The sequence below is a fragment of the Mixophyes fleayi genome, chromosome 4 (genome assembly GCF_038048845.1).
Source record: "Mixophyes fleayi isolate aMixFle1 chromosome 4, aMixFle1.hap1, whole genome shotgun sequence".
Taxonomy (NCBI): domain Eukaryota; kingdom Metazoa; phylum Chordata; class Amphibia; order Anura; family Limnodynastidae; genus Mixophyes; species Mixophyes fleayi.
This window is the reverse complement of record NC_134405.1, coordinates 5,861,273-5,886,409: the sequence shown is the minus strand read 5'-3', so window position 1 is coordinate 5,886,409 and position 25,137 is coordinate 5,861,273. Positions and strand designations below refer to the sequence as shown.

The following is a 25,137-nucleotide window of genomic DNA, read 5'->3' as shown; positions in this document are numbered from 1 at the left end:
TGGGAGACTGGGAAGAACGAACAGACAATAGCCCGCCCACAAGTGTTGATGAAAAGAACTGATGACATTATTAGAAGTGTGTATATTAACGCAAGCTGAAGGAGATTGTATATGACATTATTGATAGACATAGGATAATGCTATCGATGAACATGAAATGTTTAAATGTATTCTGAGCTTAAAGACATGCGTTGGACAGAAGAACCTGTTAAACTTGAAGAACTGTAGTAGAGTATTCTGTATAGCTGATACATGTTCTATTGTACTCTGTACCTTTCCAAATAATGTATTAAGTGTTTTATTGCACCCTTGCAGGGCATACAAAAGGTTATCTCCAAGCTCCAGAAGTGTACGGTTTATAGTAAAAGAATAAGTCGTTTAGAGAATTAAGACTCTCTTATGATAACTTGTTTAGATCTACAAACAGCGTGGTCATACACCAAGGGGGACTTTTATTACATAACAAATGAAACGTGGTGCTGAGATCCTGCATATAACATCTTTAAGGTGATAGTTTAATATACAATCAAAGGGTGGACTGTCGAAGTCGTATAATTGGATGAACGAAAGTATATTGGTTAATGTTTTGCCGTGCGATTGCGATCCGTACGCCACGTAACACGTGGCATGGTGCGATCGCACGGTAAAATACGCACGCACACACTCGCATTACAATTTAGTTATTTATATAATTCATATTCATATTGGTTCCGTTACACTGTAATTTATGAGCAGATAGTATTTGGTTTATTATTAGTCTATATATATATATATATATATATATATATATATATATATATATATATATAATTATTATATGTACACTTCAGTGATATTCAAGGTTCAGGTTATAAGAAAGGTATCATGCCTAGTATCATATTAAAACCCTAATCATCAGCAGCTGTCCGGTTCCATCGCCGAAGAGATCGCATATTGCATACTCTAGTTATTGATGTTAGGGAATAAACCTTTGTATGGTGCTGGCTATGAAATGCTAATTGTAACTGGAGCATTGGCGGGAAGGAGCTCATCCCCTGGAGAGACGACTCCCACCTTTGGATTCCTTAGATTGAATCAGCCTATGACCTGTTTAGCCTGGACCCATCTGATGTCTGGACCTATAGAAGCAAGCCACGTCATTTGCATTGTTCTCTGTAACACTGACTGTGTATATATGATCATAGCTGTGCACCCAGCTCTCAGACTTCACTGATCACAGTAGTCAAAGGTGAATCACTGTCCAGGGGTGCCCGTGGTTAGCGCAGCGAGCGCATGCGATAGCAGCGGTATGTATGTATCTTTTGGTATTGGCTGTACTGTACTGTATCATAATATAATAATGTATTGAATTGTTGACTATTTACATTTGCTAAAATAAATCACTTTGTGCGTTAGAAACACAATACAATCGCCTATGCAATGCTTATTTGAAAACGATAGAATTACTTTAATAAGGACGTGGAATAAATCACAGGAAGACGGATCTACAGAAACCTACTGAAATAAGTGTTGTGAGACAGACGATCGCTGTACTTATAGCAGGTAACACTGCTATATAACACCCTCCCCTCCCTATCAGTAAGCTGCTCATGTCAGAAGACTGCTTATACTGTTATATCATGGGGCTGTGTGGGATACACATACCAGTGTCCTAAATTACAGCATTTGCATTTTCATTTGCCATATCAGTGTATAAATGTGTCCTCTTGTGTTTATAAAGGTTTTCTAAATGGAGATTCAGTGTAGAAATTAGTGTTATAGAAAAGGACGGTCCCCTGTAATTTGGGCTTTTTAGGATTGGTTTGGGCTTGTTTTTCATTTCAGAGTTGGCAACCCTGGCCGGGGATAGGAAACCCTATCTCAGGGCTCTTTTGTGGAGCGCTATAGAGCTGTCAGCTTGGAGGGATGGCTAACTCTGTGACTGTAAAGATTTAAGTCTGGGGGGCGAGCAGTGAGTGTGTTGTAGTGGTCAGCGGTACCTTATATGAGTGTCCATCAGTCAGCTTTACTCAGCAGCCTCTCAGCGGTTAACGCACAGATGCACTCCCCAGCTCCCTCGGATAATGCATCCGTCTCAGCGTTGAGCAGTGTGACAACTCGTGCGCCCAGAATATCATCCAGTATGACCACTGCGTGTCTCCCTCGAGGTGCCGACGCTGTGACCAAAGTCTCCCGTATTCGCAGGAGTGGTTCAGCTGCGGATGTCAGCCCTTCGGGCACAGTTGTAAACAGGTGAAGCGCGGTGATTGAATAATAGTGAATAGTGATTGAACAAATCCTCTATTAGATCTCAAAATTATACCCCTTTATCACTATATTAAGCCTGCTGCAAATTCGTATATGATATAGGATTCAGTTCACGTAATATAGTGTAACAGAATCGAGTCTTACATGTGATATATTGTCACTGATAACCTCTCTGATTTGATCGTTGTTATAATAAACGTGTTGAGTGGCATATAATTTAAGTCATCCTAAAGACAAAGATGGTACACGAATTTTCCATAACACATATATTCTAGACCTATATCGGGTAATCAATTTAATAGTTGTACACTTTTAATAAATTAGATATAGCCTAGAGTCATGCTCCATTTTCCATAGATATACTCTAAGGAGATCCAACTAAATAGGCATTAACACATCTGCCGAGAGTACAGCAGTGAGTATATTTATAGTAATAGGATAAGGAACTCTGCCGCTAATAATTCTACCTAATAGGTTTAGAGTGACGGCTGCAACTAAGTCATGTGAGACATCTATACTGAAGTGCTATCAGTGAAACCAACGCGCGTTTCGCTGAAGAATGAGCTTGTTCACGGCAAAAAACGGCATTTGTTGCGAATCTAGCAACAAATGATGATTGAATGGCAGTAAGAAGCAGCATACTTGATATGGGTTCAAATGAGGGCTTTACATCCAGCTGAACAGCGTATGACAGCGGATTCACGGGAGAGAGCTATAACCCGTATAGCCGCATTTTATTATAACATTCACGCTGTAATTATACACTACAGAGGGTGATATATATTAGAATAGAGACTTATATCCAATCTAATAGCGCAGTAACAGCGGACCCATGGGAAAGAACCATAACCCATACAGCTGCTTTTTACTATATTATATACGCTGCAACTACACAGCATAGAGGGCTATATATATTAGTGAAGAGATATACTCTCGAATTTTGTATATTTATAACTATTGTCCCCAACGATCTGTGAGATAGAGACACCTGAGGTGCTATTAGTTTTTATACATCATTTTCATTATAACATTTTAATCCCGGTCATATATTTCGCTGCTATTTTTAGAATTTACATTATTAAAAGTTAAGTTTTATTTTATTTGGAAATCCTCGCTTTTGTATACATGTATGTGGAGTGATTAGTGCATCTCATCAAAACCCCTCTCCTCTCCCTTTACTTTAACTAGACTTATTCAGGTTTTTTGATGCCCCCCTTATCTAAGAATTATATCTATAAGGGATAAAATAAGAATCTTAATACAATAAGGGTATTATCACTTCTTAACAATTAGTGCGACCTATTCGCTTCCCTTTTTCCCTTGTCTGGTAAAACACCCAATATTAACAGATAATTAATATTCCCTAGTGTCCTGGTAGGCAAGGTTCACTAACCACCCTCCACAGCAGCAGAACCTTACACAAGTCTAGGTCATATATGCTTATTGTCTTATATAACGGCATCTAGTAATGACGTGTGACAATGGAGAACTGGTCTGTTTTTCTTTTTGAGTAACGATTGTATTACTTCATATTGTTGTTATTTGACAGCACGATTAGGTATGCTGCACATGATATATTGAAGATAAGATATTTTTCTGTACTACCTAATCAGTAGAACTGCCCCATTGGGTGTTGAAGAGCAGAACAATGTTTCCAGCAAGTGATTTCTCTAATGGATGAGTGACAATGTGAATTGTGTTGCATGTCACAGCGTCATTACAAAAACATACTTAGCTGGTGCATTGATTCCATTGTAATACATCGGTTATGTTCACACGGTGTAAAGCAGTTCATGCACTAATATATGGACCTGTGTATATGCTTCCAGAGAAACAAACATGCCTGGAGATACTACTAGCAACTAGCCTCAAGCACCACCTTAAAACCAGATGGCTGCAGAGGAAAGTCACACTAACGCTAGATTAATAGCAGTCCTGTGTCGTCTTCAGCATCGTGGAATTATATTTTTCTCGCAAATGCATCACCATTATTTGTTAGCTCTCCATCAGTGTCACTATAAACAATAGAGTAGAAAGAACTTGAACTTGACCCCCAAAATATCACCAGAGCAGGACATGATCGGACAGGTCCTGCTTCATTAATTAAATGTAAAGTGAAATCCATTTGCGCCTTTCAGCCAAAGCAATATCTGTGTTACGCTGTGTGTTTTATTCAGCAGGACGTTCAGTATGTACAGGGGCATCTGGGGTAGTGTAGTTCTGTCCAACTCCACTTTATAAAGTTTCTCCAGGCTTCATATGGGGAAGGGGGTTATTTTGCTTGAGTGTAAATTTAGTCCCACAATAAATTAATGCTATTTCAATTTTAACCTCACATATTACTTTTTTCCACTTTATTCTGGATTGTTTTACAGAGCACAATAGTGTACGGTATCAATGTATAGGACAAGGAAATGTGCCTAGATTTCCAACTGACATTGGGAGGTGATTTATGTCCACAAGTCATGAAACTGCAACTTACTATGAACAGTCATTTATAGGTTTATGTAGGTAACCTCCTCCCCGTAAAAATGTTATAGGAAAAGGATCATAACCTGCGCTCATAGACTAGCTTGAAAAAAATGTTTTGCAAAAATATGCAGCCAGCAATTAGTGTTCATACTAAGCAAGATCTCAGCAAATGTGTTATTTATGTAGTTAATCTACATTGGTCATGTTAAAGTTAAGAAAAGAAAGTATCTTCTACATCAAATAGTTTCACTTGCATGATCCAGCTATTTTTAGCAAGATACAAGCACTGTCTGTAGGATATCCTGTGTCTGACTGGATCGCTGGGTGTGGGGAGCTGCAGGCGGCATCACTGCACCCACCAACAGCATGACTATCAACCAGCAATGCAGGGGTTAAAGCTAGCAGCTCAGAACCCACCATTTTAAAACAATGTTCAGTATCTTATTACATGCAGGAAAAATATACACATGTACATTGCTCACAATTAAATATAGAATCGCATCTTACAGGTTTGCGGTTCACAAATCATTGAAGCAGATTTGTCGTTGAACAATCCTTAAACTTTAAACTTCAGAGCCAATTAATCAAATGTATGGTTTAATATCACATCTATGTTACACTATTGTTGTGTTCACTTAGTAGTAGCAGCTAATTTAACATGACTCTGAAAGAATCAGATTAGAACCCATCAGGTATATCTCAATCAGCCTATCGGGATTGGATACTAGTATCCCTTTAGCGCCAGCCTCACATTGCTTTCAACTATATATACACCTAAAAAGATTGACAAAATAATATTCACTTATTTATAGTCGCTGGAACAGCTGTGTGTCATAAATCTGGTCAATATTCAGAATAAAAAGCACAAAATCAAACAGATGCTCAAATAATGACTGCCTAAATGTGCTATACAAATCTGAAATATGAAAACGTTAAAAGTATTACATTTATTATAAAGCACAAGTGTCATTTAGTGGCTAAATTAGGACATTCAGAAGCGTTCATATGAATGTGTCTGATACGGATTGCAGTTCAAAGATTATTATGCAGATATGTCTTTCAACAATCCTTGGTGTTTAAACATTACATTTAATTCATTGAATGTGTGTTAGGAACCCCGGCTGTTTTTTCATGTAGCACACAAATATCAACTTTAAATTTCAGTGTACAAATAAGCCATCAAGTATCTGTGTGCTACATGAAATAACAGTCAGTATTTAACTTATGTGCAAAACAGAATACTATTTTGCACCTCTTGCATTGTAACATGGTTTTGTCCAGGAGACTGAAATAAGACGTTTCTCAAGGTAAGATACGGTATGAATCTCGGCCCAGGTTATCATGTGTCCTGCAGTCAATTGGCAAGTTCAGAATAAGTTGTAATGACCCATTCTGTAGTTTACCCAGACAAATTTGGGGCATATTCAATTGTTGCCGTTACTGCCTAAAGTAACACGGCGTGCGCACTATTAACGTCATTACGGTAATAGTGCGTGTAAATTACGGTACATTTCACGCTGGATTTTAGCTCGCGGCTCAGGGAGCTGCGAGCTGAAATCCGGCTTAGTATTACCGTAATAACAGTAATACTTTTTCCGCGGCGGAAAACGCCAACAATTGAATATGCCCCAAAATGTCACACTCTGGCTGCCTCTATGTCAGACTGGTAGTATACTGGGTTAATTCTATTAGAATCTATTCCCTCAGTTTCATTGATCTCCTGAGGTTCCAGCATGTTATGGCTCCTTCATTTGACTTCCTATAAAAGGCTGGCCTGTTCCTGTCTTCCTTGCCAGATTATTGTGCTCCTGCCAGTAATCTAGTTCCTGTTCCTGCATTCTGCCTTCAGTTATGGACTACTCATGTACCAACCTCTGTTTGTCCTCGTCTACGCCTCTTCCTGAACCCTTAACTCATTACCTTACTGTGTACCTAATCCGGCTATTGTTGAGCATTCTTCATTATTTTGTTCTTGTGGCCTGCCTTCCTTACTGCTACTGGACTCCTATTCAGTCTCTAGACCGTTACAGGTATGTTCTTAAGCCAACTGAAATGATGCTTACCGTCATAGTGTACATAACTAGCTGTATCCGTAGGTGTTTTCTAAGTTTTGGGTGCAAAACATTATCTGTTATGTATACTGTTATATCCAGAAAATTCACTGAACATTGAAAATGATCAAATACAAGTTCAATATGGGATTTATTAGTGATCAGATGGTCACAAAACTTAACTAACGCCGATTCTGAACCTACCCATATGAAAAAAATATAATCTATGTACCGGCACCAGGTTTGCCCCAAACAGATGGCCCCTCCAAACCCATGATTCCTCCCATAGAGTCATAAAGAGATTGCTATAGCTTGGAGCGAACCTGGTGCCCATAGCAGTGTCATATGAGTAACATCATTTATTGATTGAATGCAGTTGTAACAAATTCTATGTAGAACGGACAACCAGCCCCTTAAAAATAAGACTTAGGGAACATGTTAACAATATGTGCAAAGAACTAGACACTCATATACTTTCTCAACATTTCAAGACCATACATAATTGTGAGCCCGGACATACTGAATATTTCTAGGGTATTCAGAAAATAGAAGACAAATGGAGACAAAAAACGTATTACAAACATTAGCAAAAGCGGAAATTAAATGGATTTTTCGCTCAAAACCTTGACCCCTAGAGGTGACCTAGTGCCATGCTGATTGGTAACCCCTGCAATGCTGTATGCACTATGCTGCATTGTACCCATTCCTACACTGCTCTACATCTCCTGCAATGCTGTATGCACTATGCTCCACTGTACCCATTCCTACACTGCACAATATCTCCTGCAATGCTGTATGCACTATGCTGCACTGTACCCATTCCTACACTGCACTATATCTCCTGCAATGCTGTATGAGCTATGCTGCATTGCACCCATTCCTACACTGCACGATATCGCCTGCAATGCTGTATACACTATGCTGCACTGTACCCATTCCTAAACTGCACTATATCTGCTGCAATGCTGTATGCACTATGCTGCACTGTACCCATTCCTACACTGCACTATATCTCCTGCAATGCTGTATGAGCTATGCTGCATTATACCCATTCCTACACTGTACTATATCTCCTGCAATGCTGTATGTGCTATGCTGCACTGCACCCATTCCTACACTGCACGATATCTCCTGCAATGCTGTATACACTATGCTGCAATGTACCCATTCCTACACTGTACTATATCTCCTGCAATGCTGTATGCACTAAGCTGCATTGTACCCATTCCTACACTGCACTATATCTCCTGCAATGCTGTATGCACTATGCTGCATTCTATCCATTCCTACACTGCACTATATATCCTGCAATACTGTATGCACTATACTGCATTGTACCCATTCCTACACTGCACTATATCTCCTGCAATGCTGTATGCACTATGCTGCACTGTACCCATTCCTACACTGCACTATATCTCCTGCAATGCTGTATGCACTATGCTGCATTCTATCCATTCCTACACTGCACTATATATCCTGCAATACTGTATGCACTATACTGCATTGTACCCATTCCTACACTGCACTATATCTCCTGCAATGCTGTATGCACTAAGCTGCATTGTACCCATTCCTACACTGCACAATATCTCCTGCAATGCTGTATGCACTATGCTGCACTGTACCCATTCCTACACTGCACTATATCTCCTGCAATGCTGTATGAGCTATGCTGCATTATACCCATTCCTACACTGTACTATATCTCCTGCAATGCTGTATGTGCTATGCTGCACTGCACCCATTCCTACACTGCACGATATCTCCTGCAATGCTGTATGCACTATGCTGCACTGTACCCATTCCTACACTGCACTATATATGATGCAATGCTGTATGCACTATGCTGCATTATACCCATTCCTACACTGCATTATATCTCCTACAATGCTGTATGCACTATGCTGCACTGTACCCATTCCTACACTGCACTATATCTGCTGTAATGCTGTATGCACTATGCTGCATTATACCCATTCCTACACTGCATTATATCTCCTACAATGCTGTATGCACTATGCTGCATTGTACCCATTCCTACACGGCACTATATCTGCTGCAATGCTGTATGCACTATGCTGCACGGTACCCATTCCTACACTGTACTATATCTAATGCAATGCTGTATGAGCTATGCTGCAATGCACCCATTCCTAAACTGCACTATATCTGCTGCAATGCTGTATGCACTATGCTGCACTGTACCCATTCCTACACTGCACTATATCTGCTGCAATGCTGTACGCACTATATCTGCTGCAATGCTGTATGCACTATGCTGCACTGTACCCATTTCTACACTGCACAATATCTCCTGCAATGATGTATGCACTATACTGCATTGTATCCATTCCTACACTGCACTATATCTCCTGCAATGCTGTATGAGCTATGCTGCAATGCACCCATTCCTACACTGCACTATATCTCCTGCACTGCTATATGAGCTATACTGCACTGTACCCATTCCTACACTGCGCTATATATGATGCAATGCTGTATGCACTATGCTGCATTATACCCATTCCTACACTGCATTATATCTCCTACAATGCTGTATGCACTATGCTGCACTGTACACATTCCTACACTGCACTATATCTGCTGCAATGCTGTATGCACTATGCTGCACTGTACACATTCATATACTGCACTATATCTTCTGCAATACTGTATGCACTAAGCTGCATTGTACCCATTCCTACACTGTACTATATATGCTGCAATGCTGTATGAGCTATGCTGCATTGTACCCATTCCTACACTGTACTATATCTGCTGCAATGCTGTATGCACTATGCTGCACTGTACACATTCATACACTGCACTATATCTACTGCAATGCTGTATGCTGCACTGTACCCATTCCTACACGGCACCCATTCCTACACTGCACTATATCTCCTACAATGCTGTATACACTATGCTGCACTGTACCCATTCCTACACTGCACTATATCTGCTGCAATGCTGTACGCACTATACTGCATTGTACCCATTCCTACACTGTACTATATCTCCTGCAATGCTGTATGCACTATGCTGCACTGTACCCATTCCTACACTGCACTATATCTCCTGCAATGCTGTATGAGCTATGCTGCATTGCACCCATTCCTACACTGCACGATATCGCCTGCAATGCTGTATACACTATGATGCACTGTACCCATTCCTAAACTGCACTATATCTGCTGCAATGCTGTATGCACTATGCTGCACTGTACCCATTCCTACACTGCACTATATCTCCTGCAATGCTGTATGAGCTATGCTGCATTATACCCATTCCTACACTGTACTATATCTCCTGCAATGCTGTATGTGCTATGCTGCACTGCACCCATTCCTACACTGCACGATATCTCCTGCAATGCTGTATGCACTATGCTGCACTGTACCCATTCCTACACTGCACTATATATGATGCACTGCTGTATGCACTATGCTGCATTATACCCATTCCTACACTGCATTATATCTCCTACAATGCTGTATGCACTATGCTGCACTGTACCCATTCCTACACTGCACTATATCTGCTGTAATGCTGTATGCACTATGCTGCATTATACCCATTCCTACACTGCATTATATCTCCTACAATGCTGTATGCACTATGCTGCATTGTACCCATTCCTACACGGCACTATATCTGCTGCAATGCTGTATGCACTATGCTGCACGGTACCCATTCCTACACTGTACTATATCTAATGCAATGCTGTATGAGCTATGCTGCAATGCACCCATTCCTAAACTGCACTATATCTGCTGCAATGCTGTATGCACTATGCTGCACTGTACCCATTCCTACACTGCACTATATCTGCTGCAATGCTGTACGCACTATATCTGCTGCAATGCTGTATGCACTATGCTGCACTGTACCCATTTCTACACTGCACAATATCTCCTGCAATGATGTATGCACTATACTGCATTGTATCCATTCCTACACTGCACTATATCTCCTGCAATGCTGTATGAGCTATGCTGCAATGCACCCATTCCTACACTGCACTATATCTCCTGCACTGCTATATGAGCTATACTGCACTGTACCCATTCCTACACTGCGCTATATATGATGCAATGCTGTATGCACTATGCTGCATTATACCCATTCCTACACTGCATTATATCTCCTACAATGCTGTATGCACTATGCTGCACTGTACACATTCCTACACTGCACTATATCTGCTGCAATGCTGTATGCACTATGCTGCACTGTACACATTCATATACTGCACTATATCTTCTGCAATACTGTATGCACTAAGCTGCATTGTACCCATTCCTACACTGTACTATATATGCTGCAATGCTGTATGAGCTATGCTGCATTGTACCCATTCCTACACTGTACTATATCTGCTGCAATGCTGTATGCACTATGCTGCACTGTACACATTCATACACTGCACTATATCTACTGCAATGCTGTATGCTGCACTGTACCCATTCCTACACGGCACCCATTCCTACACTGCACTATATCTCCTACAATGCTGTATACACTATGCTGCACTGTACCCATTCCTACACTGCACTATATCTGCTGCAATGCTGTACGCACTATACTGCATTGTACCCATTCCTACACTGTACTATATCTGCTGCAATGCTGTATGCACTATGCTGCACGGTACCCATTCCTACACTGTACTATATCTAATGCAATGCTGTATGAGCTATGCTGCAATGCACCCATTCCTAAACTGCACTATATCTGCTGCAATGCTGTATGCACTATGCTGCACTGTACCCATTCCTACACTGCACTATATCTGCTGCAATGCTGTACGCACTATACTGCATTGTACCCATTCCTACACTGCACTATATCTGCTGCAATGCTGTATGCACTATGCTGCATTGTACCCATTCCTACACTGCACTATATCTCCTGCAATGCTGTACGCACTATACTGCATTGTACCCATTACTACACTGCACTATATCTCCTGCAATGCTGTACGCACTATACTGCATTGTACCCATTCCTACACTGTACTATATCTCCTACAATGCTGTATAATTGTGGGACTGTGCATATGATTTATTGGATACAGTGTGGCTATAGCAAGCAGGAGTATGGTGCTTTAAATGGTTAAGTGGTGCATGTGTTTTCTGAGTTATTATGGCCACTGTGATTGGCCAAAACGGACCCCGTGTGAGATACATAATATCTATGTTGTAGTGTGATGTACTATTTAGAATACATGGAGGTTGTGATATGCAGTGTCGGACTGGGGCATGAAGGGCTCACCAGGGGACTGCAACACTAGAGAGTACCACAGGTTAGCCAAGCCTGTGCTAGACTCAGAACATTTAACAGACTGTCCTACCTGTTGTTGTCACTTTTACCACCTGTGGCTGCTGGTTTCTTTAGTTGCGGCTTGTCTGGATCCTGGAATGTTGAGGGCCCTATTTGAAAAAATAATGGGTACATTTAGAAACGCCAACCATCCCTGCCATTAAATCAACAGCACCCACATTTAATAATTAGGCCTCTCTCCAGCCTCAACATTAAAGTAATAGTGCTCACATTTGATAAATAGATCTATTTCCCTCCAACTGACCCCGACATCAAATTAATAGTATTCCCATTTAATAAATAAACCTATTAGCCTCCCTCCAAACAGCCCCAGCAATAATTGAATAGCATTTATGTTTAATACATCCATTTCCCACGACCATTCCCAGCATTAAATAATTGATATTCACATTTAATAGATAGCCCTCCTCCCACACTCAGCTCCACATTCAATTATAGACCCAAACCACCCCAGCATTAAATTAAAGGTCCCATCACCCCCTCCCTATAGTGTTCTATGTACAACCCCCCTCCATATAGTTCAACATAGGCAGACCACCCTAATTATAGTTTAGCATAGGCAGCGCCCCCCTCACTATAGTTTAGTATAGATAGGCAGCCCCTATGCCACATAGTAGTGCCCCAAAACAATATTACGCCACACAGTAGTGCCCCAAACAATGTTTCGCCACACAGTAGTGCCCCCAAAACAATGCTACTCTACACAGTAGTGCCCCCAATGTTATGCCACAATAGTACCCGAAATTCACATATACCACGCAATAGTGTCCCCAATTCACACATATATATATATATAAACACACACACACATATATATATATATATATATATATATATATATATATATATATATATACATACATATATACACACACTATATATATTGTAACAAAAGGAGGCATTAAGCTGGCAATATGCAGAGAAAGCAGGGAAGTAGAGTAAAACATTTGTGCAGTAATGCACCTAGATTGAATGTAAAGACCTATGTATGAAAAGCAATAGTTTAAGTTTGGTTTAACTTACATGACTTGAAATCCTTCCTCTCAGCAAACAGACAGGGTGTGTCTGTTAGAATTACAGAGCCTGTGATGGGCGTTTCCTTTTAAAGAGAAGGTGGGTGTGTCACCTGTCCATCAAGCTAAGGCTGGGGGAGGAGTATCAGGTATAAAAGCTTGTTTATATCATTTGTGCACAGAGACCAATGCTGGGTAAGCTGGCTGGTCCTGAGAGAGAGCTGGTCTATGTATAGCTAGCGTTTAGGGTCTCCAAGTATTGCTGTGAAATCTGTACGGTGTCAAAACATTTACTATCCTGACAATAAAACTACATAAAAAGGAAGAAGTTGTTCGCGTGTGCTTCTGCAGTAGCGGGCTCTTGCCACAAGTGGTGTCTGAAGTGGGATGCTCCGGAAAGCAAGTTTCCGCTACCCAACCCGAGCAGGAAGTACTGAGAACCCTCGTGAATGTGGCCGCTGCGCAGCAAGAGCAGCAAGCTCAGATGCTACAAGTCGCCGAGGCACAGGTGGAAAACACAAGGCTCTTAAGAAAAGAGTTAAGCCAGGTGAGGCATGACAGAAATGAACCACCTGGTCCGGTTCTGCAGAAAATGTCACCAGCTGATGACATAGAAGCATATCTGGTGTCCTTTGAGAGACTTGCAAAAAGGGCAAAATGGCCTCCTAAAGATTGGGCTGAGAGACTAGCGCCTTATCTGACTGGTGAAGCTGAGCTTATATGTATCTAGATGAGGAACGGGCCTCTGATTATTTGTGCCTAAAGTCTGAGATATTGGCTCGCATTGGAGTTTCCGGGCCAGGCCGAGCCCAGCGCTATCACCAATGGCGCTATGATAAAGAAAAACCGGTCAGAGCGCAAGTGGCTGAGCTTTCTAAAATTTTAAAGAAATGGCTGCAGCCTGAGGAGAATTCGCCTTCTCGGATTATTGAAGTTCTGGCGATAGATCACTGCATCCGGGGGCTGAACCGCGATTTGCAAAGGTGGGTTCTGCAATCAGACCCACAAACTTATGAAGAGCTTGCCACCGTGGTAGAAAGGTTTTATGCACTACAGCAAATGACTAAAGAACCTGCATTTGTGCCAAAGCCGCTGCCACGCCAAAAGCCAGGTTTGACAATCCTTGCTACAGGGCCCAAGGGCAAAACTGCTACAGAGGGCCAGGTGCAAAGCTGTCTAATCTGAAGTGTTTTGAATGTGGTGAGCCAGGCCACTTTAAGGCAGAGTGTCCTAAACTACAGGAACCCATGGACTGTTCCGTGGCACATATTGGGCCTGCATTTCCAAGCTGTTTTACCATGAGTCCCACATCAGGAAGTCCTTATTTGTTCCGGGTGACTGTGCTAATCAACCAAAACCTTGTTCTGGCCTTGGTTGACTCTGGGAGTGAACTCTCATTGGTTTCCAGCTCTGCCTTACCCGAATCCATAACTTCTCGGTTGCCCAAGGTGAAGGTTCTTTGCGTACATGGCACGACAGAGGACTATGAAAGAACAATACTACCAGTCACAATCAAAGACAAAACTGTTATGGTGGTAGCTGCCATAGTACCTAAACTCCCATATCCACTCATTTTGGGGTGAGACTTCCCACTGTTTAATGATGTCTTCGGTGAGCGGATCCAGCCGGACATGCCGGCAATTGATGCAACGGTCGGAAGCCCGGTCTTAAATGAACCGCCTAAGAATCCACAACATTTGGGCATCGATCTTTGGGAACCGCCAAACCGGATTGCCATCCTGGGAGTCACAGCAGGAGTTCCACAAAAGCATCCAACTGTGGGGAAACGTGGACAGTCCAAACTAGCATTGGTCGGGGATGTCGCAGATGAGCCCACCCCGCCTGTCAGTGAGGATACGGACTGGTCCGCAATACCAATTTTGTTTCCTCTGCAGGATTTTGCTCGAGACTAACTTAATGATGTCACTTTGGAACATGCCTTCAAAACTGTGACTGAGGTAAATAGGGTAGCGAAAGCCGCCCAGCCTGCAGAAGGTATACCATATTCTATTGTTAAAAATTATTTCCTGTATAGAGTTGCTAATGTACAGGGGGAAAAAGTAGAACAATTAATGGTTCCTCAGGTCCATGTACCCCTAGTGTTAAAAGCAGCACACACACATGTCTGTGGGGGACACCTAGGGGAGGATAAAACATGAGAACGAGTTCTGCTTAGGTTTTACTGGCCCGGGGTACACATGGCAGTGAAAAAGTATTGCCGGTCCTGTCCCATTTGTCAGAGAACCTGTCCAAAACCCATGTACAGGGCACCTCTCATTCCAATACCAATGGCACAAGTTCCCTTTGAACGGATAGCTATGGACCTTGTGGGGCCACTGGAAAAATCCGCACGTGGGCACCAATATATACTAGTGGTGCTTGACTATGCAACCAGGTATCCAGAGACAATTCCCCTACGAAACATAAAGTCCAGCACCATAGCTAAGGAACTTGTATTGATGTTTACATGCTTGGGAATACCCAAAGAAATTCTCACAGATCAGGGTACTCCATTTATGTCTAAACTGATGAAGGGCATGTGCCAGTTGCTAGGGGTTACGGCGCTTCACACCTCTGTATACCATCCACAAACAGATGGCTTGGTGGAACGCTTTATCCGCACATTAAAGCACATGCTCAGGAAAGCAGTGGCTCAAGAAAAAAAAGATTGGGACACTCTTATTCCCTATTTGATGTTTGCCATCCGTGAGGTACCTCAAGCTTCAACAGGGTTTAGTCCCTTTGATCTATTGTTTGGGAGACAGCCCAGGGGTATCTTGGATATGTTAAAAGAAGGGTGGGAGCAGCAAGGTCCCAGGGAGCCAAATCTGGTACAATTTGTGTCCCAAATGTATTAGAGGCTAGGAAAGATAGGGCCCATTGTGCAGCAACATGTAAAAGAGGCTCAGGAACGACAGAGGAAAAGTTATGATAAAAGTGCTGTTGTTCGATCTTTCAAGCCTGGGGACAAGGTCCTAGTCCTGGTTCCCACCCAGGAAGCAAACTTTTCGCCTATTGGCAGGGTCCATATGAAATTCTAGAGGCTGTTGGTCCTGTCAATTACAGAGTCCGCCAGTTAGGTAGGAGAAGGGAGGAGCAAATATATCATGTTAACCTCCTTAAACCTTGGCATGATGAGGAAACCTCTCCTCAGGCAGTGAGTACTGCCATTGAACAGTCTTAAGTGCCCATAGAGCCAGCTTTGTCCATTCAGCAGAGACAACAGACTGAAGAAATGATTCGCCGGAACAGGGATGTCTTCTCTTCCATTCCTGGGCGCACTACCTTAATCGAACACGACATTGTCACTGCGCCAGGAGTCATTGTAAAGCAGAAGCCGTATCGTATTCCAGAAGCCAGATGGGTGGACGTGAGAAAGGAGGTCGAGAAGATGCTCCAGTTAGATGTGATTGAAGAGTCCACTAGTGAGTGGAATAGTCCCATTGTGCTTGTCCCGAAACCCAATGGGACAATTAGGTTCTGCAATGACTTTAGGCGCCTAAACAGTATGTCGCAGTTTGATGCCTATCCAATGCCACGTGTGGATGAACTAGTGGAAAATCTTGCTGGTAGCAATTATTTAACAACCCTTGATCTAACAAAAGGTTATTTGCAAGTTCCTTTGACTTCCACGGCCAAGCCAAACACTGCATTTTCCACCCCTGATGGTCTCTATCAATATAAAGTCCTACCCTTTGGATTGCATGGGGCACCTGCCACCTTCCAAAGGGCCATGAATAAATTGCTACGCCCTCATACAGCTTATGCAGACGCTTACCTGGACGATATAGTGATTTATACCCCAGACTGGGGATCACATTTAGCCAAAGTTGAGGCGGTCTTAGCTTCATTAAGGTCAGCAGGGTTAACAGCTAACCCAGAGAAATGTGCCATAGCCATGAGAAGCCAAATATTTAGGGTATGTTGTTGGTCGAGGGCATGTCAAACCCCAGCTAGACAAAGTGGAGGCAGTCAAAAATTGGGCAAGACCAGAGAAAAAGGTCACAGTTAAGAACCTTTTTAGGCTTAGTAGGTTACTACAGACGGTTTGTAAGCCACTTCGCCACTAGAGCTGCTCCACTAACGGACATGTTAAAAAAAAGTTGTCCAGATAGATTAACCTGGTCTGACTCTGCAGAAACCGCCTGGTCTGATATTCGGTTAGCTCTTTGTTCCTCCCCAGTCATACAAGCACCAGATTTTACCCCGAGGTTCTTCCTCCAAACTCAAACTGATGCTTCTGGTGTTGGCTTAGGTGCAGTCCTGTCACAAGAGAAGAATGGAGTAGAAAATCCTGTCCTGTACCTAAGTCGTAAGTTGCTTCCAAGGGAACAAAAAAATGCCACTGTGGGGAAAGACTGTGGGCTACAGAAGCTCTGCGCTATTATCTCCTAGGCAGAGTTCACCTTAATAACAGACCATGCACCATTGAGATGGATGCAGAACAACCGGGAGGTAAATGCCAAGGTAACCCGCTGGTTCTTGGCACTACAACCTTTCAAGTTCTCAGTAGAACATAGGCCTGGGATTCTACACAAAAATGCAGATGCGTTGTCACGAAAATATGTGCTCCTCGCGAAGTCTGCGTCCCCCTACTTGGAGACGCTAGGGGGAGGGATATGTAACAAAAGGAGGCATTTATCTGGCAATATGAAGTGAAAGCAGGGAAGTAGAGTAAAACATTTGTGCAGTAATGCACCTAGATTGAATGTAAAGACCTATGTATGAAAAGCAATAGTTTAAGTTTCGTTTAACTTACATAACTTGAAATCCTTCCTCTCAGCAAACAGAAAGGGTGTGTCTGTTAAAATTACAGAGCCAGTGATGGGCGTTTCCTTTTAAAGAGAAGGTGGATGTGTCACCTGTCCATCAAGCTAAGGCTGGGGGAGGAGTATCAGGTATAAAAGCTTGTTTATATCATTTCTGCACGGAGACCAACGCTGGGTAAGCTGGCTGGTCCTGAGAGAGAGCTGGTCTATGTATAGCTAGCGCTTAGGGTCTCCAAGTATTGCTGTGAAATCTGTACGGTGTCAAAACATTTACCATCCTGACAATAAAACTACATAAAAAAGAAGAAGTTGTTCGCGTGTGCTTCTGCTCTTGCCACAATATCAATATATATATATATATATATATATATATATATATATATATATACACACACACACATATACTATACATATATATATATATATATATATATATATATATACACACATATACTATACATATATATATATATATATAGAAACAGGTGGTAAGACAAGAAGGCACTCAGTGTATGACCTAAAGAATCACGTAAGACACCATAATAAACAATTCATAAATCACATACAGTAGGCCGCTTCTCTAGAACATCAGATTGCCGATGCAGAACCTAGATAAACAATAAATAGAAATGCGCCAGGCATAGTGTGATATCATCAAATAAAAATCACAGCTATATAAGTATACAAGCTGGCCTTATGCAAACACAAGCATATAGCATATTAAAGAGTTAATCTCTCAGTTTCAAAACCCCTTGGTTTCTGGGTAAAAGTATCAAATTAAATAACAAATAATATTGCGGTGCGTTCGTGGCAATTATCACACAATCATATGGAAAAAATCCATTTTAATCAAAGCTGTATCCAAAAAAGACAATAAAATGCCTGTACATCGGGTAAAATCAAAACAGGCTTATCTGTTTAAGTAACGCTCCCAACAGTCCTCATATAAGGCTCTCTGGCCACACAGACAGGAACCTCCTCGTCAGCAGAGCAGTCACCGATAACAGAGCCGCAAAACAATCCCTTGACGCGTTTCGTCTATAGCAGACTTTCTGAAAAGGGTAGATGTTCCTAGTTCGGTAGTTCCTACTTTTATAGTCCCCGTCCTTCATTAGTTGTAAAGTGCCCTCACCGCACCTGAAAAACCCGGAAGGGTATGCGGGCTAGTGCTCCAATTTGTACTTCCGCCCACACGTCTCCATCACTTCCGCCCTATGTGGTGACGTCACTCCCATTAAGATTACGGGGCAAATGTTAACATACAGCTGGTAATATTTCATTACAATCAATATTCCACATTAAAATCTAACATGAGCGCACTAAAATCAATACAATGGAACAGAAATACAGAATATTTGTAACACCATATATATATAGGCATAAGGTATCAGCATACTTCCGCCCATACTTCAGAGTTCAATAAAGGGCACAGTAATACACCCAGAATTAACTAGAAAAGATATCCAAATTAACCCCCAATTGGCTAAAAAGCCTGAACTAAGAAAAAGTATATATAGAAAAACTTTAAAGTATTAACTTCTCATGGGTAAAGACGGACTTGCCAAGACCCATAGATATCTCAAAGAGGATCATATGCCCAATAGATAGACAGTTACAGAGTCCCGTACATAGAATAATAATCTAGACAGAATATACTAACTGACAATCCTACAACCTGAGCTAGAATAGGAAGGACTAATCAAACAGAACCATACAGCAATACATCAATTATACCAAGTATAATCTAGACATATACAAACTAACTGATCCTGACAATGATGAGAGTAAAACATATCTTCAATAGATCTAGCAGCACAAAACATAGTGTTACGTACAATTCCAATTAACCAAAACTACACAGCACACTAGACTAGGTTCAGAAATTAGCTCAGCATGATAACAGTATAGTAATGTAAATGACATCATTGCAACCAATAATAGTAAAATAAAGAAGAAAAAGGCAAAAAGACAAAAAACAGTTAGTAAATTAGATGCATTAGATAAAAGGGGCTATTTCAAAGGCCTCATTCAAGCCCAAAGGTGCAAGTGTACCTAGTTGGAATATCCAGTACATTTCCCTACATGCTAGTTTCCTAGCAAGGTCTCCCCCTCTAGGACCCAACACCACGTGTTCAATAGCTTTAAATTTCAAAGAGTTAGGATCACCATTATGACAAAGTGTAAAGTGCTTAGAGACTGCATGTGTTTCTAATCGATTCTTTATTGCCCTTACATGTTCCTGTATACGGATTTTTAGCATTCTCTTTGTCTTCCCAACATATTTCAGGTTACACGGGCACTCTAATAAATATATAACTGATGTTATTTTGGCAATTAATTCTTCCCTTTATCTTATATTCCTTAGTGTTTGTAGAGTCATAAAAGATTCTACTACAAGGATCAACCCATTTACACACATTACATTTTGAACATTTACCAAAACCAGTTGTGAGATTGGACAAAAAAGTCTCTTTCCTTCCTACCTCTACCTTATTCCTTAGTAGACTAGGTGCCAGTATTGCCTTTAAATTCTTTGTTTTTCTAAATACAATATCCGGTTTATCAGCTAATGTAGCACCCAAGATAGAGTCCATCCTAATAATATAATATAATAATAATATTCCAGTGCTTATTGATAGTATGTCTAATCCTTTTTTCCTCTACACTGAATTCAGTTATAAACGGAACCGTGTCTTTTCTATTTGTATCCTTTGGTTTATATATTAAAAGATCTTCTCTCTTTTTATTTTTAACTCTTTTAAGTGCCTTGTCTAATAAGTTGTCAGGGTATCCACGTTCCTTAAATCTTTCCAGGTAAATTTTAGATTGTACATCACAGACTGCTTTGTCCGAACAGTTCCTCTTAATTCTAGTAAGTTGAGAAAAGGGTATGTTGTCCTTCCATTTTTTCAGGTGGCAGCGCTCATAGTGCACATAACTATTACTGTCTACCTCCTTAATGAAAGTGCTTGCATCAATAGCTCCATCTATAGCTGTTAAATTAAGATCCAGAAAATCTATACATATATTATTTGTCTTATGTGTAAAGCTCAAATTGAGCTCATTCTCACCGATATATTTGATAAAAGCATCAAGGCTTTCATTAGAACCCTCCCAAATCACGATGATATCGTCTATATAACGTTTGTAAAATCTTATATTCGGCCTATACGGATTATTAGAGTATATGCATTCAGATTCCCACTTCCCCATAAAAATATTAGTTAGGCTAGGTGCAAATATTGTGCCCATCGCGGTGCCCATTTTTAGTAACAGACGTCACGATGACGTCAGCATGCATTGACGGTGAGTTCTCCAATCGGAACGGCTTGCTGTCATTATGCTGTTTTGTTCAGTGATCTCAAGCGTCGTCTTGAAGGTAAGTGATTATTTGCAAGTCGCTTTTTCATTCTTTCGTTTGTGATGTGATTTACGTGTAAAACATTTCACGCACTAAGAACATGTAAACGGTTTCTCTCCTGAATGAGTTCTCTGATGCCTAATAAGTTTTGATTTCTTTGTAAACAATTTTTCACACATAGAACATGTAAACAGTTTCTCACCTGTGTGAGTTCTCTGATGTACAACAAGACTTAATTTCTGTGTAAAACATTTCCCACACTCACAACATGTAAAAGGTTTCTCACCTGTGTGAGTTCTCTGATGTACAAGAAGAGATGATTTCTGTGTAAAACATTTCCCACACTCAGAACATGTAAAAGGTTTCTCACCTGTGTGAGTTCTCTGATGTTCAACAAGACTTAATTTACGTGTAAAACATTTCCCACACTCAGAACATGTAAAAGGTTTCTCACCTGTGTGAGTTCTCTGATGTACAACAAGATTTGATTTCTGTTTGAAACATTTCCCACACTCAGAACATGTAAACGGTTTCTCACCAGTGTGAGTTCTCAAATGTTCAACAAAATTTGATTTCCCACCCTCAGGACATATAAATATTTTATCATCTGTATAAGCTGAACTATGTGTAATAATATCTATGTTATCAGAAGCACATTCCTCGTGATTAGAGGGCTCAGAAGATTTATCTGCTCTGTAAAGTATCGGATGTACATTTAGGGTAGTGGGGTTTCCTCCTGGAAAATCATTTGTGATGTTATCTTCTATTTCAAAATTCGTAAACAAAATCAATTTTCCTTCTGAGATATTCCTGTGTTTGCATCCATCTGCTGGAAATAAAATAAATGTATGAATACAGACATTGTATTTTACATTGTTTAACATATTATAATGTCGAACATTTTCATACTATGAGAATGTTGAAATGTCCAGGTCTTTAATTTCAATATGGGAACTACAAATACTTCTTTATAATTAGAAAATGTCATTACTAAGCACAGTGCATAAACCCAGCCACAGTGACACGCAAAGTACATCCAGCTCGGACAATTCCAGCCAAACCGCGGACATTGGCGAATATTTCCTAAGCACACACATTGCCCAGCCAGCCTTCTAGAACAGGAAGACTCATTAGTTAGGAAGACTCATTTGCCAGTGACATTGTCCAATTAGACACTGTCCTCCCACATAAACACTGGAGCCTCAAAAGTAGAGTAGATGTGGGTTAAATCAGCAATGAGTCCTGGATATGGGTTTACACTACTCTTAGGTCTCACATCCATGCACAGAGCAGAGTAGAACATCAGGACAGAATAGGAGAACGGAGAAGGGCACAGATGGGCAACAGCACAAAGTAGAGTATAAGGGCAAAGCAAAGTACAGTCAGATCAGCAGAATAAAAATCAACTGTACAGACCATTCAAGCACTAGAATAGAGGGGAGCTAATGTGCAATGACGAATGTGTGTGAGAAGATGGAGTGTGAAGTGGACATTGTGATGGGGTGTATGTTATATTAGAGGGAGGAGAATAATCTCATATTCTGCATTAGTATTACAGTGATAATATACAGCTGAGTGTCACGAGCCGCGGCGGTACTCACAGCCGCCGCGGCTCGCTTCTCATCCGCCCCAGCGTCCCGGCCGTCACCTTGACGACCGGGACGTCATTTCCTCTTCCTGTCCGGCCGTTACCAGGGCAACGGCCAGACGCTAGTACACTAGCGCTGCGTCCCGGCGGTGCTGGTAGCCGGGCGCATGCGCATAGCAGGCAGCCTGTGGGCTGATCAGGCTTATTAACAGGCATTAGCCTGCAACTGTGTAGGTCAGGGGCAAGCCCTGATTGGCCCTGCTGGATACTAGTAAATTAGCCTGCAGGAGTGTGTTCGCCGGCTGATTGGTCTGTGTCTGTACTTAAGGCAATGAGGTCTGCTGCCTCATTGCCGGTTATAGCTTCTGTGCTCCAGTCTGCTGACCTGCTTGTTCCAGTCCCTGTATCCTGTATCTACGTTTGACTTCCCGTGTATGACCCTTGGCTTCGTATTGGACTTCGCTTGTGTTTCCTGTGACCCTGATCCTTGGCTTGTTTACCCGTTCTGCTACTTTGCCTGTGACCTCTGACCTCAGCTTGTTCATCATTACTGTTACCTGCTGCCGGCCTTTGACCTCTGCGTGGACCTGACTCTTCTTGCCTGGGTTCTCCCCAGCCGGTACACACTTCACGACCCTCTGTCAGTCTGCAGCCCAGTCTGTCCCCACCATCAGGGGCTCCAGTGAACACCTGACTGGCAGAGTAGACTCCGGGTTGTGTTGTGCCGGCTGGAGGGGTTCCTAACATTATAACCGGCCCACTCACGGAGACAAGATTAGGATGGATGCAAGTGGATCCACACCGTCTCCGGCACAAACCCTAGCAGGCCATGTTGAGTCTTTGTATCAGATGATGCAGGGATTGGCTGAGCGTATGTCTGTTCAAGAAGAAGCCACAAAAGCTTCACAATCTCCTCCAGATCCCATCTGTGAGCCCAAAATGAATTTACCGGATCGGTTCTCCGGAAATAGAACCTTGTTTCGGAACTTCAGGGAGAGCTGCAAGCTCTATTTTCGGATGAGACCCCGCTCCTCCGGTTCAGAGCAGCAACGAGTTGGGATTATTATTTCCCTTCTACAGGGTGACCCCCAGTCCTGGGCGTTTTCTTTGCCACAGACCAGTCCGGCCATGCAGTCCGTAGACTCCTTCTTTGAGGCATTGGGTTTACTGTATGATGACCCGGATCGAGTGGCCTCCGCGGAAGCTCACCTACGGTCCTTGAAACAAGGCAGACGGTCGGCAGAAGAATACTGCGCGGAATTCCGTAGATGGTCACCTGACAGTGGATGGAACGACCCTGCCTTACGTAGTCAGTTCCGTGTCGGCCTATCTGAACAGATTAAAGATTCGCTGGTGCAATACCCGTCTCCTAGCTCTCTGGAGGATCTGATGCACCTCTCCATTAAAATTGACAGGAGATATAAAGAGCGGAAAACTGAAAAGGAAACGTCATCACCTCCATCTGCCTTCGTTCCTATCTCCCAGGATGGTGAGGAACCAATGCAATTGGGAGCATACCGTCTTTCCTCTGAGGAGAGAGACAGGAGACGGTCACAAGGCTTATGTTTATATTGTGGCGCAAGAGGCCACTTCTCCCGTTCTTGCCCAAACAAGTCGGGAAACGAGCATGCCTAAGGAACGAGGGGAGAGTTCACTTAGGTCTACAAATTGTCTCCCAGAAAAATGCACTATTGGTCCCTGCACAGCTCACGTTCAGTGCTCGTTCTACGAAACTATCAGCCTTCATTGACAGTGGAGCTGCTGGCAACTTCCTTGACATCGAGTTTGCCCGCTCTGCTGGTATTCCGCAGATTAAACTCCAATCTGCCATTACGGTATGTGGCTTAGATGGTAGTCCGTTGCCAGGCGGCAAGATTACTTGGGAGACCCCACCATTACAGTTGAACATTGGCGCTCTCCATTCGGAATCCATAGTCTTACGTCTTATCGAATGTCCTTCGGTTCCTTTAATTCTGGGCCACCCTTGGCTATTCTGCCATAACCCCGTCATGGATTGGGCAAAAGGAGAAATTGTCCAGTGGAGCCCCCATTGTACACAGTCTTGCTTGACACTACCTCTACGTATTATTCAGTCTATTCCGGAGCAGCTCCCTTCTCAGTATCATGACTATTGGGATGTTTTCTCCAAAAGGGCTGCTGACACACTGCCACCGCACCGCAATTTCGACTGTGCCATTGAGCTCATTCCGGGCTCTAAATTGCCCAAGGGACGCTTGTATCCTCTCTCTGGTCCAGAGACCAAATCCATGCAGGAGTATATTGACGAAA

The 25,137-nt window shown here is 42.1% G+C and overlaps 3 protein-coding genes across 3 annotated transcripts in view; 1 reads left to right on the top strand and 2 right to left on the bottom strand.

Moving 5' to 3' along the window:
- Positions 1-25,137, bottom strand: part of LOC142151019 (uncharacterized) — a 570,528-nt gene that overhangs the window by 189,112 nt on the left and 356,279 nt on the right. The gene's annotated exons all lie outside the window — the stretch shown is intronic.
- LOC142150997 (gastrula zinc finger protein XlCGF66.1-like) overlaps positions 1-25,137 on the top strand; it is a 378,789-nt gene that overhangs the window by 226,783 nt on the left and 126,869 nt on the right. The gene's annotated exons all lie outside the window — the stretch shown is intronic.
- The window catches only part of LOC142150998 (uncharacterized), a 30,983-nt gene continuing 24,569 nt past the window's right edge, over positions 18,724-25,137 (bottom strand). Inside the window, exon 7 of the mRNA XM_075206248.1 lies at positions 18,724-22,089. Coding sequence (XP_075062349.1) covers positions 21,353-22,089 — 737 coding nt within the window. The 3' untranslated portion in view covers positions 18,724-21,352. The remainder of the gene's footprint in view (positions 22,090-25,137) is intronic.